Source organism: Crotalus tigris, unplaced genomic scaffold (genome assembly GCF_016545835.1).
Source record: "Crotalus tigris isolate CLP2741 ecotype Arizona unplaced genomic scaffold, ASM1654583v1 scf7180000018006.973166, whole genome shotgun sequence".
Classification (NCBI taxonomy): Eukaryota; Metazoa; Chordata; class Lepidosauria; order Squamata; family Viperidae; genus Crotalus; species Crotalus tigris.
In genome coordinates this window covers 141,444-161,721 of record NW_024096771.1, presented here as the reverse complement: position 1 = coordinate 161,721, position 20,278 = coordinate 141,444, and the positions used below count along the sequence as shown (strand labels likewise).

The 20,278-nt window shown below is 37.4% G+C and overlaps 1 protein-coding gene across 1 annotated transcript in view; it reads right to left on the bottom strand.

The window, feature by feature from the left end:
• Positions 1–522: 522 nt before the first annotated feature.
• The window catches only part of PLXND1 (plexin D1), a 137,487-nt gene continuing 117,731 nt past the window's right edge, over positions 523–20,278 (bottom strand). The window contains exons 30-35 of the mRNA XM_039346542.1: positions 19,535–19,639; positions 16,995–17,158; positions 15,128–15,275; positions 9,379–9,519; positions 8,468–8,542; positions 523–2,934 (exon numbers count right to left, since the gene is read on the bottom strand). Of these exons, the coding sequence (XP_039202476.1) occupies positions 2,818–2,934; positions 8,468–8,542; positions 9,379–9,519; positions 15,128–15,275; positions 16,995–17,158; positions 19,535–19,639 (750 nt within the window). The 3' untranslated portion in view covers positions 523–2,817. The remainder of the gene's footprint in view (positions 2,935–8,467; positions 8,543–9,378; positions 9,520–15,127; positions 15,276–16,994; positions 17,159–19,534; positions 19,640–20,278) is intronic.

The following is a 20,278-nucleotide window of genomic DNA, read 5'->3' as shown; positions in this document are numbered from 1 at the left end:
CCTGCCAATAATCCAGAAAAACTATGAAAACCATAATGCTATTAACCAAACTGCATGATGTAGTCATGCCCATTAGGTGTTACTGTTTCTCTAAATTTTAAGTGCAGCTGCTAGTTTTTCTCTTGTTATACATATGTTCTGAAAGGCAACCTATTTTTTTTTAAAAAAAATCCCTGTCCTAATGTATGCTAATTATTCCATTTGTTGGATAGAAGAAGCTCCTCTATTTTTCAGTAGATTATCCTAATGGAGAAATATGAAATATGGGAACAATGCTAATGAATGAATAAAGTCAGGATTCCTACAAATATGAATTCTCATAAACAATGTCCTTTTTTAGTTGTATGTTTTTTGGCCTAATTCAGTTTTGTGGATCTCAGAGTAATAGATCCCACAAGCCTAAACTTTGTCCAGATGGACTATTTCAGTGGCTTTTACAGCTTGACAAACTTTGTGCTACGGTACTTATTTTAATTGTCTAAAAGGATGAGAATTTGCTGAATGGACACACTACCACTTAAATTTGATCAACTTATTTTATTACAAAGATATCCCCCAGCACTTGAAGGATTTTGCCACTTCCATTAAACAGCAGGTAAAGGGGAAAAACACTCACAAATAACTTGACAAAGTTATAATATATATATATTACAATAAAGTTGGGCTCCCCTCAGTTTCCACCTTGCAGACAACTTATTTCTTTTCAATGACTGTAGCTAATATTTGAACATAGAATTAAATAACAAAGCATATGCCATCACACTTGTGCATCAAGCACACGGCTTGGAACACTCACAACTACCTCTAGTTATACCCAGGATAGGACTTTCCAGGGGAAAGGAAGGTCAGTCAAGAGCTTTCTGCTCACCCAATTCTATGTAGGAACTAGGCTGCTGATGCCAAAATTACAGCTTCCTGCACAGACAAAACTAGCACATTTGTTAAACCTGCTTCAGTTGCAATCCATTTCCCTCCTCTGCAGACATGATAATCCAGAATAGGTTTCCATCCTCCCATTCCTGAGTTTTCTTTAAGTTTGTGTGTTACTGGGCAGCTCCTCATAATTAAAAATAATAATAATTTTGAAGGAAACAAACAACTTCTGTCAAGTTAAATGTAGCCCAGCTACATTCTTAAATTTCTCTTCCACAACCAGTCTCTTGGCAAATACATATACATTTCTTCAGTGAGTGTAACTTTTTGAAGTTCTGTTTTCAGGTCTTCCATATTCCTCTTTTTTTTGCCATGGATAAAATCGGTATTTCAATATAGCAATATATAAAAACCATCATGACATGCCAGTTCCTCAAATAATCTACTAATACTAGGCATTTTGGAAAGTTGTATCTGAAGTAAGGTAACTGTCAAGGACAAGATTTTGATTAAAAAACTGAAATTCAATTCCCACCTCACAATCAACTCAGCCTCAAAACTGTGGCAACTCCTCTTTAGACTCCCTTGGTTTTGGTGAGGTAGTGTGGTATGCTTGAGCATTATTTGGCAGTTCATGAGCTTGGCATTGTCAAGGGCGTGAGTTGGCCTCAGCGTTTATGATGAGTTTTCATCTTCTTATACAAAACAGCCATTGCCTGAAGGCATCTACCTAAGGTACTAAAGGGGAATTTTGAGAGTACTAGAACTACTGATAGTCTCTCCTTCACAACAGAGAGGACAATGAAAGGATAAAGGGAACGTTTCAGGCATCATCAAATTTAGAAACACACGACACTTTGCAATGATGCTGGCAAATGCAGGACACCACACAAAAAAGTCCCCTTCAGATAGAAATTGGAACAGAAATATATACCATTCTTTTTGTTCTAGTGAAAATTAACAGCGGCCTTGCATTAAGCCAACTGTTAGGAACTTTGGGTTTAAGCTGAGCTGAAAGTTCAGCCCTATATATACCCTTTCAACTAACAGGGGCAGAATAAGGGAAGAAAGCACAGTCCTTTGACCCTGCAGCATGCGTATACTTTTCCTTCTGTGGAAAACTATTCCTCAAGCAGTCCGAGGGCAGTCCGAGAATTTGCCAAGTGCAAGTCAACCTACAGGAATATCTGGGAAGCTTGGAGAAGTGGGAGCAGCTGCACTGATTGGTTGTTTTCTGACTCTTGTTTGCTACCCAACAACGATCCTTTCAGCAAGGTAACAGCCATTTTTGTGATGAGATAAAGTGCTTTCATATGCCGTGTCTATTCGGGAAGGAACTGCATTGTGGACCCTATGAAATCTCCACCTCTTTCCTATGTTGGAGGACGGTGTGGCTATGTTACACATATAGTACAAAAATAAAAGGCACAAAATACAATATAATGCAGCAAACTGTGTACAGTAAATGGATTCCCTGATATTTAAAGTACACAGAAGAAAGAGGGGCACTGTTTAGAGAGAATTCCTTTGTGGATCTGAGAGCCTTTTGAAACTTTCATTCATTATTCCCTGAGATGTTGCTGCTTTTCTCTCAACAATCTTAGCATTATCTCCGTATCCTGATCTTTGGTGCGCAAAGATTTTCTCTGGGAAAACGAATGAAGTAAAAGATGGCCATTCTGAAGTCGAACAGGACAGCAAATAAGTTATGGGAGCCATGCAGTGCAGATCCTGTAGTAAATTTCAAGCTGTTTAGTGGACACCGCTCAGTTCTCCAGATAGTGTAACATGGGCAGATCTGCTATCAAGTTGGTTTCTTAATCATCATATACATACAATGGGGTACATATTGACAAACAATGACTTTAAAAGGGTGTTTCTTAAAAGACAGTGCACTGCAGAGAAGGTCACTTCTAAACACAGGAACAAAGTTCAGGCTGATACCTATGCTTCACTGCAGCACTCGTAAATATTATCTTCCATAAGTGCAATCACTTGCTCAAATTTGTGCTGCAGCTGAGTGCGTCTTGTGGTAGAATTGGAGTCCAACGCATTCACTATCTGAGGAAACAAGGAATTAAACAAACGTGAGATTTTTTTTTTTTTTTACTTAGATAATGAATGCAGTCTTATGCATGACTACTCATGACTTTTTCTCCAGGAAAATGTGTTTGATTTAGGTCCACTCAGTGCTTTTGTAAAAAAAAAAAAAAAAGGTGCCGGAGCTCACACATGTCATACAACCCGCCTTGCCTACCCTACAAGGTTCCATCCAAAAAAGGTGCCGGAACTCCGTTCTGGGTGTTCTGTGACAAAAAAAGCCCTGGGTCCACTCAATTTATGTCATTCAAGTTCTTAAATCATCTACCTGTTTAAACTGATTTCCACCCATCTTTTACATTGCTGATTGTTGTATTTCCTTATTACTATAATGATTTATACTTGTGTTTTTCAACTGGGGCAATTTCCAGATATGTGCTTTTTAATTCCCAGGATTCTCCAGCAACCATAGCCATTACAAGTTTGGGAAACAGTGGTCTAAAGGAATGGATGGTGCATCGTCTTGTTAACACTCAGCTTTTGAGAAATAAACTTAATGTTTTTAGAAGATTCCAGGGAACTATTTCCTTGAAACCCTCCTGCGTTATTCCTTTACTGATTCCTCTTTTTTATTGAAGGAAAACTATTTAAGGTTTTACATCTTGCAATGTCTTCACCATTGTGGATAAGAGGGGGGAAAAAAGGAATTGTCTTTGGCAAAGATGAGTGATCTATTGGAATAAGAGTCTTTATTCTGCAATTTGTCTTGCAGTTCAGGTTTACAAATTACATCTCTTTGGCACCAGTTCTCTCAAGTGCTCTTGCTTTCTTTGTTGTGATTTTTTTTCTTTCTTACATTTTACTTTAATCTGCTCTTTGCATTTTCAATTTGTACATACAGCAATTTGAATAATCTAAAGCAACTCATTTGTTCCACCATTGTCCACTGTACTTTCAACCAATCCAGAATGAACTACTTCACCTTCCGTTCCTGACAATATAATTAGCTATCTAATTAGGGGGATTTCACTCTGTTCTTTCCTTTCTTTATAATTCTAAATCAGCAAAATAAAAATATGGCAAGGAGGGAACAAAGGACAAAGCCTCAATGCCTTCCACCAACAAATTTGGTGGAAGGCATTGAGGCTTTCTGTTAACTTATAAATTTTAGAGTCCAAGGCAGAAAAAAGATTGTGAAATTTACTACTTTGGATTGTCTGATGTGCTTGTGAAATTGACTAGATTAGAAATCAGAGACCTGTATGGGTCTTATCCTCAAATGTTAACTGTTTTTACTTAGAAACAAGTTTAGCTACAGCACTATATGGGAAGATAAATGCCAACCCTTTGAGACAGTCCAGAGAGGAAACCAAATTTGTGGCTCTTCCTTTTGTTTCCCAAGGTTATTCTCACAGTCCATTACAATAAAACGGCAATGTCAGGAGAAGAAGGATTATGATAGAAAATCATTATTGATAGTGTAGCTGCTTGTCCCTTTAATTATAAAGAATAACTGCTTTAGCTGTGAAGAATTACAAACTTTTTTGATTTATATTCTAGGACCAGAAAAGGCATTCAGAATATTGCTTGGTTGAGGAGTGACAGTGGCAAACATCTTTCTTTTCCAGAGATACTCTCCACCCGGGAACAAACCTTCAGTGGGGAAGCTATGGGGCTTGGCTTCACATTTTTGCTCTGTTGAAAATACATGGCTATCTTTTAGCATTAGCACAGAATAGCGGTTATTTTTATACATGCTTACTTGGAAGTAAGGGCACTACCACAAAAGGCTCTGATGTTACCAGTGGATCAACCCCTATACCCTCTTTCTCCTTTTTAGTGTCACTTTTGTGGCAACACAGCCCAAGTAAGAAATGTTCTACTTTCCTATCTGAGATGGTGAGAGTTCCATGGGAGCTTCCTTGGGAGGTGGCTGTATTATGTGGGCTTGGTGTTCTCCTGCAATCTAGTTCTTCCTATGTTTTTTCTTTTAATTGTACTTCAGTGTTTTAATAATAGTTATATTATTTTAATTGGTCACCAAGGTTATATTCGAACCAGAGTCATGTCCTGTGAGATGCGGGGCTTTATAAATTTGTTAAATAAATACGTAATATAGATCTTTGGTTTTATTTTGAGTAGAAGCATCTTATGCTGAATGAGTGAAAAGTGCAGTGGAAATGTGTTCACCTTCCTCTACCCACAATATCTATTTATTTATAAAATTTATTAGCCACTCCTCTTACCACAGGGTAACTCTGGGAGGCTTACAATCATAAAAATATATCTAAACATTTACATTAAAACATAAATAAATTAAAACCAAATATTAAAATCTAAGGACACATGGAGAAGGCAGGGGTGAAGTGGGGGGAAGTGGGAATTGTTATTACTTGATCAACCAGTATGGAGGTTACCAAATTCAGAGAAGAGCAACTAAGATGATCAAAAGCCTGGAGACTAAAACATACAAAGAACAGCTACGGAACATGGGTTTGGCTAGTCTAAAGGAAAGAAGAAATAGGGGAGACATGATAGCAGTGTTCCAGTATCTGAGGGGCTACCACAAGGCAGAGGGGGCAGGTTGTTCATCAGAGCACCAGAGGGAAGGACGAGAAACAATGATTGGAAACTGGTCAAGGAGAGAAGCAACTTGGAATTAAGGAGAAACTTCCTGACAGTGAGGACAATCAACCAGTGGAACAGCTTGCCTCCAGAAATCGTGGGCGCTCCATCACTGGAGATTTTTAAGAAGAGACTGGACAGTCACTTGTCTGAGATGGTATAGGTTATCCTGCCTGAGCAAGGGGCTGGACTAGAAGACCTCCAAGGTCCCTTCCAGCTTCTATTCTATTCTATTCTATTCTATTCTATTCTATTCTATTCTATTCTATTCTATTAATAAACAACAGCAATGACGGAGTTAGAGACTGTTTCGGTACTGGTTTTTGCAATCAATCAGCAGCAGGGAGCATTGTAGCTTTGAGATGGGATGCAGAAAACACAACTGCAGGTTGTAATAAACTGTTCCTGTAGCTGGGGAGTAAGACTGGTGTTGGTGTGGAGGGACCATAGATGTTTAAAGGAGAATATTTGTATCTCAGGGTTGAAATGAGGGGTCTTGCAGACATTTCATTACTCAAACTAGGTAATGTCATCAATTCTCTGATGATGTTACCTAGTTTGGATAATGAACCATCTTCAAGAAAATAACCAAATTCAGAGAGCACCAAGGACCATAAGTCTGTTTTGTATGTAAACAATGTAGATGGGTGATCACAAATATGGGAAAAAGAAAGGAACAAATCTGATGACATGGCTATGTTGTGCCCTCTTTGTGAATGGAAGAAAAGAAGATGCACACTGGACTTTCTGAAGCTGGATGGTCAATTACATTTTTGGTTTTACTTATGGTAGAAAACCAAAGATTTCCATTGTGTTTGTCTGGTGACACTCTTTATAAATAACATTCTGCTGGTTTACTATAACATAGGATTATAAAATATGGGTTGATACTGGTTGGAAATCTAATGTTGTTGTTAAACTGCAATAAGTGATTTCCCACTTTATTTCTAAAAGAAACTGTAGCTTAGAATAGAATAGAACAAAATAGAGTTGGAAGGGACCTTGGAGGTCTTCTAGTCCAGCCCCCTGCTCAAACAGGACAACCTATTACCATTACAGACAAGTGACTTAAAAACGTCCAGTGTTGGGGTGCCCATGATTTCTGAAGGCAAGCTGTTCCATTGGTTAATTGTTCTCACTTTTAGGAAGTTTCTCCTTAATTCCAGGTTGCTTCTCTCTTTGGTCAGTTTCCAACCATTGTTTCTTGTCTGGTGCTTTGGAGAATAGTTTGACTCCTTCTTCTTTGTGGCGACCCCTCAAATACTGGAATACTGCTATCATGTTGCCTCTGTTTCTTTTTTTCTTTAGACTAGCAAACCCAAATCCTGCAGCCATTCTTCATATGTTTTAGATTCCAGGCCTTTGATTGTTTTAGTTGCTCTTCTCTGAATTTTATCCCAAGCTTAAGCTTGGATAAAGCTTGGATAAATTGCATTGAGCCAAAGAAAGAAGAGCTGCCAAATGAGGTACATTTGACTTCATTAGCCATAGTTTGCACTGTACTTGCATGGGAGTAAGTCCTATTGGACTTAATATCTGAGGATGGCTGTATAGGGAAGTGCTGTTAGTGTAGCAGAATGAGAATTTTTCATTCTTATGGCAAAGTAATACACTGCAACAACTTAGAAGCTACAAGCTGCCCAATTGATCCTGGTACAAAAATGCATTTTTATACAGAATGTTAAGAACAGCTAGGCTTAGATAACAGTGCTTTAAAATCATGTGTAATATTTTTTAGATTTACAAATTAACAGGTGTTTTTAAGTAATAAAAATACCACCAACTACATTCTGTGTTTTTCAGTTTGTGCATAATATTTTCATAGTATTTTAAAAGATTTTCTGTAAAAAGTCTGAGATGTAGCAGTTGTGTGGGGTGGGAGAGGAAGGGAATATTGGATGTGTTTATATGAAAAGAATCTAAGAAGTACTAACTGACGTGAAGTTCTTTTTTTTTTCTGAAGTGATATAATCATCCTTAAAACTGACAACCCGTGCAAGATCTGCATTTTGTAGCTTCTTTTACTCTGGAGCTAATATTTTACTATCTCAATGGGATCTAATTATTAGAAGCATTAAATAATTTGAGTTATTAGCACTTTTCAAATCTACTGATTATGCAAATGGATTATGGAAGAGAACAATTTGGGCTCGGGTAACAGTGTCATTGGTTTGCCAAAGGCTAAATTGAAAAAAAAGTATGCATTTGGGACTGATGGGGCAATAAAAAAAGTAAGCAAGGCCAAAGGGGAAAAATCAGCCAGTAAATGTCTGAGAAATTAATTGCACGAAGAAAACAAAATGAAATTGGATACTTCCTGTAAGCACCATGGGAAGCTGATGTCTTGATGGCTTCTGCTGGCTAACAACACAGCTTTTCCAAGAGGAATGGATGCTGGATCTGAGCTGGCATAATCTCGCTATAACAACGAAGGGTCACTGAGATCTTTCATGTGACTCCGGATAGCCACACCTTGTGGAAACTGCCGTTTTTACAGTTGGCTTATGAATGGAATGGCTGAGAGTCTTGATTACATCAAGCTAATTCTAATCCTTTCAGATAACTAAAGATGTTTTCAAATGGTTTGTTAGTGGTATCTGATAGAGTGGCTTGCTATTGAACTGCAATGGCAAATTGATCCTGAAAACTGCAAAAAGTTTGACGAGGGCAAACAGATCGTGAACTGCATGTTGCTCCCTCGTGATCTGGATTCATATTTTTACGTCTACAGCTATGAGATAATAACATTAGTAATATTAATTCAATGCAAATTCAGGTTTTGGTATAGTAGTTAAGCATGCAAAAGATACATGTCGAATATTTCGCTATGCAAACGTGGTTATCCTCAACCACTGCTGCTACAAGGTAACATAAATCTGAACTGACAGATAAAACAACTTCTTCCTATCAGATCAAGGAAGTGACTCACCTGACTGCGGTATCTTTTGGCATATTTATAAATCTCTGTCATGGCAACATTGGTGTTAAACTCATTCCGATATTTCTTCATGAAGAATAAAACAAACAAAGAACATTACTTCACTTTACACTAAATCATATCCACTCTTTTTGACAGGAATCAATTGGGTTAGAATTCTACTTGCATTGGATGGTGCTCTCTGCTGCATCAGCATATTTGAACTCTGATTGTTTTCAAAGTCAGCTAATTACTATGTGACATACATAACTTATGAGTAATGCAGGAAAAAAATGAAAATGCATTGTGGCCAAGGAAAAAAATCTCTTTACTGATTTATAGTCAAGCAAATTTTAGTTTGATTCCTGATAATACTTAATACTTAAATAATACTTAAATAGCACTCTTGAACATTGTTTGCCTAGAAAATAAAAAAGTGCTTTTAATTAAACATGAAAGCAATACAGGTAATCCTCGATTTATGACCATAATTGAGTCCAAAATTTCTGTTGCTAAGCGAGTTGTTTGTTAAGTGAGTTTTGCCACATTTTATGACTTTTCTTGCCACAGTTGTTAAATGACTCACTTCAGTGGCTATGTTAGTAACGTGGTTGTTAAGTAAATCTGGCTTCCCCATTGACTTTGCTTGTCAGAAGGTCGCACAAGGGGTCACATGACTCTGGGACACGGCAACCGTCATAAATGTGAGTCAATTACCAATGATTTTTTATCATGTGGCTGTGGGGATGCTTCAACGGTTGTAAGAGTGAAAGATGGTTATAGGTAAGTGAACTGTTGTAAGTCGAGGACCACCTGTATCCTCATAATTGTCTGGGATTAAAAGTACTCCTGGTAAGAGTTGGAGAAATTGTCATACGAGACAAATCTGAAACTGATACATTATAAAAGAGGAGATTTCTTACCCTGGATTCCTCTGCTAGGTGGGCATTCATTTCCTGTTCGCTAAGAGGTGGCATGTCATGGATCTGTTTGTAATACTTCTGTACAATTTTTCTATACTCAGGAATCTCCTTAGCATATAATAATTTATTAGTAGGTGAATCCTAGAGACAAAAATCCAGAGGGAACTCATTATTTTTTCAATGATTAATTATTTTTTCTTAAAAAAAAAAGAAAGAAAAATTGAAACGCAAAGGAAAGATACAGTAGTATTTAAGATTAATTATATGCCCTTCCCCTGATAAAATATAAATGTATGCACTGGTAAGTTCAAAAACCACTGGGTTGAAAGGAGCAGTTATCTTTGCATTAGCTTCCCAAGATATGATTCAATGTATGTTATAGCATGTGATAAATATAATTAATTGAATTAGTCTACAGACCAGTATTCACAAAGGAATATTTAAAGATAATTCCAAGAGAGTGCTAAATTTCTTAGCAGAGTATTATTTTCTAAAACATATATCACTCGGTATCCCATGCTGCCACATTACACATAACATACACCCACCTTTATTTATATTTATATTGATGTCTAATTAAAGGACTAAATTATACCCCTCAACAAAATGCCTCAAGGAAGTATATTAAATTCTCCGGATTCACTTCAATAACAGTGCAAAACAGGGTTTTGTTACAATTAAATCTCTGTAGCACTCAAAGGGCTATAAATCAGCATTAGATTTCCTTGGGATCCATAAATTAGTTTTGGCTTCCTGGTGTCAGATTACCTTGAAAACCAATATTTAAGAAGGTTGTGATAACCAAGTACAAAAATTCAAACTTTATGATAGGCGAGATACCTAATAAGAAAAATAGATTTACACCTTACCATCTTCTCGTCTTCTAATCTAGAGCCTAATTCTATTCATACATATTAGATTATGGTGCCCTTTGAGGATTAAATTTAAAATAGGATTGCTCTTCCTATAGTTATAGCAAGGAGAGAGAATTCTAAGTACCAAATTGTCCAACTCCCAGGAAATAGGTTGTATACTCCTTATTGCTATGACTTTAGTAATGCCAGTTCATGCACTTGAGCCTGACAATTCTAGATGTGCATTAAAAAGTATCTGATACTAATCAGGAAACAAACTTCTAAATTAGACGTCTTACTAAGCATTTGCAATTCTTTCAAGGGTCAGAAAACTCTTATACACAGAAACTCATGGCAGATTGACATGAAGTAATAAAAAGGTAATTATCTACTTTGTAGATTATCATGAAATTGCCCAAGTCATAATTCTGGGAGATGGGACTTGCAATCTTGGGCTGTTTATAACAATGTGACTCTATTATTATTATTATTATTATTCTCAATCATCGCACAGTCAGCCAGATGTTCAGACTGGATTTGGTATTTTGTCTACCTATCGAGTCCTTACCCAGGACCTGGGATAGGCAGATGTGGATGTTTGATGGTATTACAGATATCGTCGCAGGATGGAAGCAGTTCCTAATAAGGCCGCCTTTTGCAATTGACTAATAGCAAATTCAATGCCAATGGTGTTCAAGTGGTGCTCCAGTTGTTTTGGGATTGCGCCCAAGGAGCCTATGACTATTGGTACTACCCTTGCTTGCTACCCTTGCTTATTATTATTATTATTATTATATTATTATTATTATATTATTATTATTATTATTATTACCGATCATCGCACAGTCAGCCAGATGTTCAGACTGGATTTGGCATTTTGTCTACCTATCGAGTCCTTACCCAGGACCTGGGATAGGCAGATGTGGATGTTTGATGGTATTACAGATATCGTCGCAGGATGGAAGCAGTTCCTAATAAGGCCGCCTTTTGCAATTGACTAATAGCGAATTTGTCAATGCCAATGGTGTTCAAGTGGTGCTCCAGTTGTTTTGGGATTGCACCCAAGGAGCCTATGACTATTGGTACTACCCTTGCTTGCTTTTGCCACAGTCTTTCTATTTCTATTTGTAGGTCTTTGTATTTTGTTATCTTCTCCAGTTCTTTCTCTTCTATTCTGCTGTCTCCAGGCACTGCCACGTCCACTATCCAGACTTTTTTGTCTTTCTTATCGACAATTGTTAAGTCTGGGGTGTTATGTTGCAGGTGCTTGTCTGTTTGAATTCTGAAGTCCCAGAGCAGTTTAATTTTATCATTTTCTATGACTTTCTCTATTTTATGATCCCACCAGTTTTTGCTTACAGGCAAATGATATTTTTTGCAGATCTTCCAATGCACCATTGTTGCTACTTTGTCATGCCGCTGCTTGTAATCAGTTTGTGCAATCTTCTTGCAACAGCTTACCAAGTGGTCCACTGTTTCTTCAGCTTCTTTGCAGAGGCGGCACTTACTGTCTGTTGCTGTCTTCTCAATTTTGACTTTGTATGCATTTGTCCTTAAGGCTTGGTCTTGTGCAGCCAGAATTAGTCCCTCGGTCTCTTTCTTCAATTTTCCTGCTCTTAGCCATTGCCAGGTTTTATTATTATCTGCTTTCCCAGCTATTTTTTTCATGTATTGGCCATGTAGTGCTTTGTCTTCCCATGCCTCTATTCTGTTCTTCATTTGGTCTTTCTTGTAGGCCAGTTTGGTCTCTCCAGTAGTTAGTAAGCCTTCCTGATATACTAATTTCAGTGCATCTTCATCATTGTTCTTCAGATATTCTTCCAAAGCCATTTTTTCTTCTTCAACCATCTGATGTACTTGTAGCATTCCACGCCCACCTATTTGCCTTGGTAGATAAAGTCTATCAATGTCACTGCGTGGATGAAGGGCATGATTCATTGTCATTATTTTTCTGGTCTGCCTATCCATTGCTTTTAGTTCTGCTTGAGTCCAGTCCACTATTCCAGCTGTGTACCTAATGACTGGGATTGCCCAGGTGTTGATTGCCTTTATGGTATTTCCTCCATTGAGTTTGGATTTTAAGATCTTCTTCACTCTCTTGATGTATTCACCTCTAATCTTTTTCTTGACTTAAGTGTGCTTGATGTTGTCAGCTTGAAGGATACCCAAGTATTTGTAGTACTCTTCCTCATCCAGACTCTTAATGTTATTTTCGTGGGGCATCTTGATTCCTTCAGTTTTCATTATTTTTCCTTGTTTGATAGTAAGTGTGGCACATTTGTCCAAGCCAAACTCCATTACAATATCTTGGCTATATATACGGACAGTGTTGAGCAGCGATTCTATTTCAGATGATGTTTTTCCATACAGCTTCAGATCATCCATATAAAGGAGGTGGGATAGTCTGGCAGATGTTTTTGATGTTTGATAGCCATGTCCTGAGTTATTCAGTATTGTTGACAGAGGAAACAGTGCAATAACAAATAGTAATGGTGATAATGAATCTCCTTGAAATATTCCTCTCTTGATATTAACCTCTCCCAGCCTCTCACCATTGATCTGCAACTGTGTCTTCCATTGTGCCATCGATCTTTGCACAAATTTTCTGATGTTTCTACTGACTCCTGTTATTTCTAGGCACTTTATTATCCAATCATGTGGCAGAGAGTCAAATGCCTTTTTGTAGTCAATCCATGCCACATTCAGGTTGGTCTTCCTTCTCTTGCAGTTTTCCAAGATCATTTTGTCTATTAGGAGTTGATCTTTTGTTCCTCTGCTATTGGGGCGGTTTCCTTTCTGCTCAGGTGGAAAGAGATTGTTTTCAACTAGATGCTGTTGCACTTCATCAGCTACTACACCAGTTAGTAATTTGGAAGTTGTTGGTAAGCAGGTAATTGGCCTGTAATTGCCTGGTGTTGCCCCTTTTGCTGGATTTTTCATTATTAGGTAGGTTTTCCCAGTTGTTAGCCACTTTTCAATTTCTCCTCCTTGTAGTATATTGTTGAACTGCTTGGCAATGAGTGGGTGTATAACAGTTAGATGTTTCAACCAAAACCCATGCAGTTCATCTTCACCTGGTGCTGACCAATTTTTGATTTTCTTTGCTCTTTTTTCTACCATTTTTGTTGTTATTACTAGTTCTTTCATTTCAACTTCTGTTTTATTTGCATCCACCTCTTTTAACCAAGCCGCATCCTTGTTGTATTTCTTTGGGTTATCCCATATCTGCTTCCAGAACTGCACTGTTTCTTCCTTGTCAGGTACTGACTGATTCCTTGCAGTTTCTCCATTGATGGATTGGTAGAAACGTTTCTGATTGGATTGAAATTGGAGGTTCTGCCTATAGTTTGCAATTCGAGCTTCATATCTACTGATTTTCCTGGCTATAGCTGTTATTTGTTGCTTTATTATTTCCAGTGCTTCCTTGATCTTCCTTGTTTCTAAGTGGTATTTCTTGATTAGGTATTCTTTGGTCTTCTTGTTCTTCAGCTTCTTTTCTTTCATCTGTTCTAGCTTGCTTGCATGTGATCTTAACTTGCTGATCTTATTTTCTAGTCTAACCTTCCATTTTTCTGGTGCACTGTTTGTTTGTTTTTCTTTTTTGTTGATTTTGCATCCCAGGTATTCTGTTATAACTGCAGCTGTGCTGTACATTAGTTGGTTTGTTTCTTGCAGTGAATTGGTGCTTATACTTGATATTGCAGTATTTGCATCTTTTAATGCTTGTGCATTGGAACAAGCTTCAATGCAGGTAGCCTTATTCTGTTATTTTTGTGCTGTTCTAGATGCTCAGTTATTCTTTGTTTCAATTCTTTTATTTCTTTAGTTAGAGGGTTTTGTTCTTCCTGAGGAAGAGGTGCCTGGTTTCCAAATGAGAACAGTTGTATATCTCTGCTGGATTCCTTCACTGCCAACTCCCCCTGGTTTGCCTCTACATTCTGAATTACTTCTGGTAAGGCTTTGATTTCTTTGCAGTTCGTCCAATTCTGTTTCTGTGAATACTTTATTTCGTGTTATAAATTGGCGTTGATCTGCTAGTCTCTATTCTGTTATTTCTGATTCTGGATATTGTTCTTTCCAGAACTGGTGCATTCGTTTTAGATATCCTCTTCTTGTTGGACTTGATCTGTAGTAACAGATCATTATTTCTTTGTTTTCAATCACTGTGTATCTGCGATGGGTAAACATCTTTTCTTCCAGTAGTTCTGCAGCTGCTGGCCCTGGTTGCTCAGCCAACAGTCCTGAGTCCTGTAACCCATTTTTCACCAGATATCCAGGAACTCCAATATCTAGTGCGGACCTTGTTAACCCGGGCGACGTCTGAGCCGGTATGGCATTCTGCAATCCCCCCAGTGAGGCACTACCTTGATGTGGTTGTGGGGCTTGTGTACTCTGAGGAAGATGAGAGCTATGCCAGAGGTTCAACCATACTGGACAGGTCTCATCAGAGGAGTCAGACAAAGAGTGTCTCTCCCATAAAAAATATGGTGAGACGTAAATTATTATTATTATTATTTTATTTATTTATTTAATTTTATTTTACAAAAGATGGTAATAGTGACTAGAAGTAACTTTAGATGGTGACTTAGATATCTTAGCCCAGGGAGTAAACTATCATAGGTGATAGAAGAAAGCTTTCTGGTGGTTAATAATGTTCCTGACTTGTATTTGATCATTATTGTTTATTAAATAATGATGAAATAGAATGAAATAGAATTAAATGTATATACCTGTTAATTTTTCAATTTTGGTTCTCATTTTCCTAACAGGAACATTGAGTTTCCTCTCTCCTCCCTTAATATTCTTTACCACATAGATGCTAGTCACAAGACAACCAGAAATATTGTTGAGTGGAACAGCAGATGAAAACATCATCCTCATTGCCCATTACGTACCTTGCCCAACTGCAGGTCAGAGATGGAACAGGCATCAATGAAGGCCTGAGCTATTACAGAAAGACAGGCATCTATGTGGTCAGTTTTGTCGATATCAAAGACAAATTGGGGGTTCTTCAGAATGTTGACCCAAAATCTCAGAGGTAGGCTACAGAACAAAATTCACAGTGATAATTATCATGTTGATTCTTACATCTTTCAATTAGAGAGTGAAATAAATTAAATAATATATTAACTGTTAGGATCTAAAAACAGCAAGATTGCCAGCTGATGAAATTGGTCTAATGGGAATGATCTTTGACCATCATATTTGTTGCCTAAACATCCTTCTTCCATTCTAACTTTTCTATTTTTGTTAAATATAGAGATTAATCTATAACATCTATAGAAGTTGATTTCATAGTGCAAAAATATCTGCTTAGAGTTCAATAAAACATATGACTTCAGCAACATAAGAAAGATTAGTCCTCAACTTACAACAGGTCATTTGGTGACTGTTCAAAGTTACAATGGCACTGAAAAAAGTGACTTCACACGATCGTTGTGGAATGGTCATGTAATCAAAATTCAGACATTTGGCAAATGACTCATATTTATGGCAGTTGCAGTGTCCCACGGTCATGTGATCACTTTTCTGAACTTCTGACAAACAAAATCAGTGGGGAAGCCAGATCCACTTAACAACAGTGTTACTAACTTAATAACTGCAGTGATTCACTTAACAACGGGCCAAGAAAGATTGTAAAATGGGGCAAATGTCTTAAGAAATGTCTTACTTAGCAACAGAAATTTTGGGCTCAATTGTGGTCATAAGTCGAGGACTACATGTACAGACTTGTCCCTTTAAATCACAGAAGTTGTGCTGCCCTATTGGTAGAATAATGTGAAGGGATTTGCCCCGGGTGAGCTATAGGGCAGTGGTGGCGAACCTATGGCACGGGTGCCAGAGGCGGCACTCAGAGCCCTCTCTGTGGGCACGTGCATCGTCACCCCAGTCCTAGGCCTTCAGCTGGGTTTTATAAAACCTTTTCGCTTTAGGCCTCCGCTGCCATGTGCAAAAAAAAAAAAAAAAAAAGGTTCAATCACTCAATTTCAACTTCTTGCGGGGAAAAAAAAAGATCTTGCAAAGTTGGAATTGATTGATTAAACCTTTTAGTCCCACCGTTACCACCGCAGCCACACCCAGCCAATGGGCCACGCCCAGCCAGAGCCACACCCAGCCAATGGGCCACACCCACCCAGCACTCGATGATACAGAAGTGGGTTTTGGGTTGCAGTTTGGGCGCTCAGCCTCTAAAAGGTTTGCCATCATTGCTGTAGTGTTATAAGATCTTCTTGCTTTGAGAAAATACAGTATGTACTAAAAAAACTGTAAAAATGTATTGATTGCTGCCAATTCAGTCAGGTAATCTATACGTCAAAGGGATATTTTCTCACTTTTAATAAAAAAGTCTATAGTTATTTTCTAAGTACTAGAAATACATAAATTTATATGGACATTTCATAATGTTTATCCATTCCTGAACCTGGAATTTGCCTGGTGTGAATTTGAAAAGCATTGGACAGCTGCAGTTCTGAAGTTAACTTCTTGCTCTCTTTCATTTTTCTCTCATTCATTTTCTACATATGCTTCCTCCTGAGAAATTGCCAGGGGAATCAAAGCAGTGGTGGGATTCAGCCACTTCGCACCACTTCGGCAGAACCAGTAGCTAATTTTTGTTGCCAAGGCCCAGAATGGACTTCCAGAAGTGGCATCCATACAGAGAACCAGTTGTTCACCTATTTGAATCCCATCACTGAATCAAAGGCACTTGTTCAGAAGTAGGCCTGTAGTTAAGACAGAAAAGATGGAAATTCTTTCCCAAACCTGTTGGTTTTCCAAATGTGCAATGTGTCTGGGTCAGAGATCCCCCGTTTCTCTGCTTGCTCTTCCAAGAAATCAAAGAAATATTTAATTGCCAAGGGTGGCCTGTCATCTCGGATACTCAGAATGGCTCGAAATAAGTCATCCAGGAATTTTTGCAGTGTGCCCTGAAGAATGAAAAAAAAATCAGCTTGGACTAAGGACCCACAATGCCGACTAAATATTAATATGCTTTAACTAAATTTTTCAGACTAAGTTGAAGAAATCTGAAATTATACGATTGAGTGAACAGGGGGGAATCTTTCGTGAGAGTTGGGTTAATTTTATGTATACTGGAGTAATTAGTTTTAGTTAGCATTTAATCCTTTTTGGCACTGAGTTCTCTTTCTCTGGTTCTGAAATTTAAGACCACATCTGTGATTGTTCTGTGTGGTAAACAGTGGGAAAACTATAGACCCCTGGCAATTCTGTGATCTCGCCTCCAATTATGAATCACAAAGCACTGGAATTACAGACTGGCTTCTAGCCAACATCTGTGTCCAAGTTCATTAAGAGCCTTAGTACTGATACTTTATGGGTTGTTGTTTTTTTTTTAAAGTAGATGGGACACTTCACCATTTTTGCATCAGATAACTAAGTTTTTCTTGAGTATACAATACATAAGATGAAGAAATACTATCATACTTCCCATTTCAGTTATTTGAATGACAAAATACGAAACTGAACTTGTGTGCATTTGCACAAATGCTCTGCATTTAGTAAAATATAAGTGAACTGTTAATTTTGATTTTGTTTTGTAGAAGTTGTTTTACTGTAATACTATATTTATGCTCTGCTGCTTATATTGAATTTTTAAGATTTATTTCTGTTTTTCTAGCAAATTGATCTTTATCTTATGTGTTGGGAAAATTAATGTTTACTGTTAACTGCTTTGGGTATTGATTATTATAGAAATATGACACATAAATAGACCACTGGGCCAGAGGTCTAACTTAACTGAATAAATAATGTGGTATAGAATAAAGGATTTAGTCAGCATATATTTGTTAATCTATGTATGATATGTAGTCTAGGATCAAAAGGAGAAAGCTTAATCCTTTACTCAGGCATTTTAACTGCTTAATACAAAAAGCTGTGAGGTCTTTTTCTCTTTAAAGAAATAATAAACATTAACCAAAATGCAATATGTAGGGAAATAATTAAATGTGTCTCTTTTGAATTAAGTTCTGTCTATAATTATGATTTGCAATTTTATTACAGTTAATGCTATCTACATATGAATAATAAATGTGAAACTCTGTATAACCCTCAAAGCAGTCATGATGTAGATTCACTATGCCCAAAATTTAGGAACACATCATAAAACAATACTCAAGATGAAAACAGCAGAGTAAAAATCTAATGCAATATGCAACAATATTAGAATATAACCTAGTACCGTGGTTGCGAACCTACGGCACGCGTGCCACAGGTGGCACGCAGAGCCCTCTCTGTGGGCACACGCACTGTCGCCCTAGGCCTAGGCCTTCAGCTGGGTTTTATAAAACCTTTTCTCTTTAGGCCTCCGTTGCCGTGTGGAAAAAAAAAAGTTCAATCAATCAATTTTAACTTCTCGCAGGAAAAAAAGATCTCGCAAAGTTGAAATTGATTGATTGAACTTTTTAGTCCCACCCAATCTGCCGTTGCCACCGAAGCCATGCCCACCAAATAGACCATGCCCTCCCAATGGGCCATGCCCACCCACTGGGCCACATGCACCAGGCACCCGATGATACATAAGTGGGTTTTGGGCTGCAGATTGGGAACTTGGTCTCTAAAAGGTTTGCCATCACTGACTTAGTATAACAAAATTAGAATATAATGAAATATCCCACATTGTCTTTTTATTTACAAACTTTATAAAATCTGGATTTTTATAAGCATAGTAATCTGAGTTGACTTCAATCAACAATATAATAACTAAAAATATTAATGTCTTTCCGGTGAGTTTAATGAAATATACTCTTTACTCGCTTTGCATGTGTGTCGGAAGCACCGAGGTGCTTCTGGGTTGAAAGGATTAGTTGGTGACATCACCGTTGCCCAGGGGACGCCCAGTTGGAGGCTCCTTTCATGTCCCCAGCAGGAGCTGGACTGAATGATGGGAGCTCACTCCATCCTACTACAGTACTTGGGTCTCGAACGCAGACTTGCTGCTTGTCAATCAGTGTCCTAACCATGTGAGCCACTACACTCCTTACTCTTTACTAAATGCAATTTCATTTCATGCACACTTGTCTAAAAATAAGTTCCACTAAATGTAATAGAATTTTATTTACAAATAAAAAAATATACAAGATTACACTACAAAATTTCATTTTTAATCATAAAGATAGCTATTTTCTCATGTAATGTAAAACATTGGGTAATTCAGAGTTAATTTTAATGGAACTTGATTTTGTTAGTCAGTTGGAACATTTGTAATATGCCAAAGCATACATCTGGGATCAATAATTTCATACCAAGGATCAATCTTTTCACTGAGAGCACCTCTAATGTCCTACCTTTGTGGAAAGCAATCTGGTTAGGTAGATTTCAGGAAGAACTTTTTTTCTATGACTTTGTCGGTAAGATTTTTTATTTTCATTTAGTTCATCTGTGGGAAGGACCTGGACAATGGCCAAACAACAATAACAATAAAGAAAAAAATCCACACAGATACAAACAGATGATGAACGATTATTACAAAGATTTTTTTAAATATAAAAGCTGCCAACAAAGCATTAATTTAAAAAAAGAAGAAAGACTACTTCTTTATGCTATAAACCAGAGCAATGAGATTATGAACAATGGAACAATATTAAATATAATTTATACTATTGCCAGCTGTATTGGTTGTTTCCTCCTCCTTTCCTTTCCCCTCTCCTTTCAGTGAATGAAGAATTTTGCAATAGGTTCAGTTTACAATGAATTCAGCTGTTTAAAACATCACTAGATATAACAATTCTTTCCCTTTTGATAACTGGCAGTCATCAGGAAGATAAAATATGTTAGAAATACATGCAAGATTATGATTGAGACTCAGATAAAAAAAATTGAATGCGTTCCTTCTCTCTGCCAAATTTGTGTGTTCAATTATTATCCTATTACACAAACAACGCAAGAACCTCAAGGGTCTAAACTGTCCCCTCCCCAATGAGTCTGATCCTAGGCCAATAAACTGACTGGATGACAAATTTATCGTTCCGCATAAACTGTGCATATGGAAAGCATTCTTACATTTGCCTTTACAATAAACCATGTGCAGC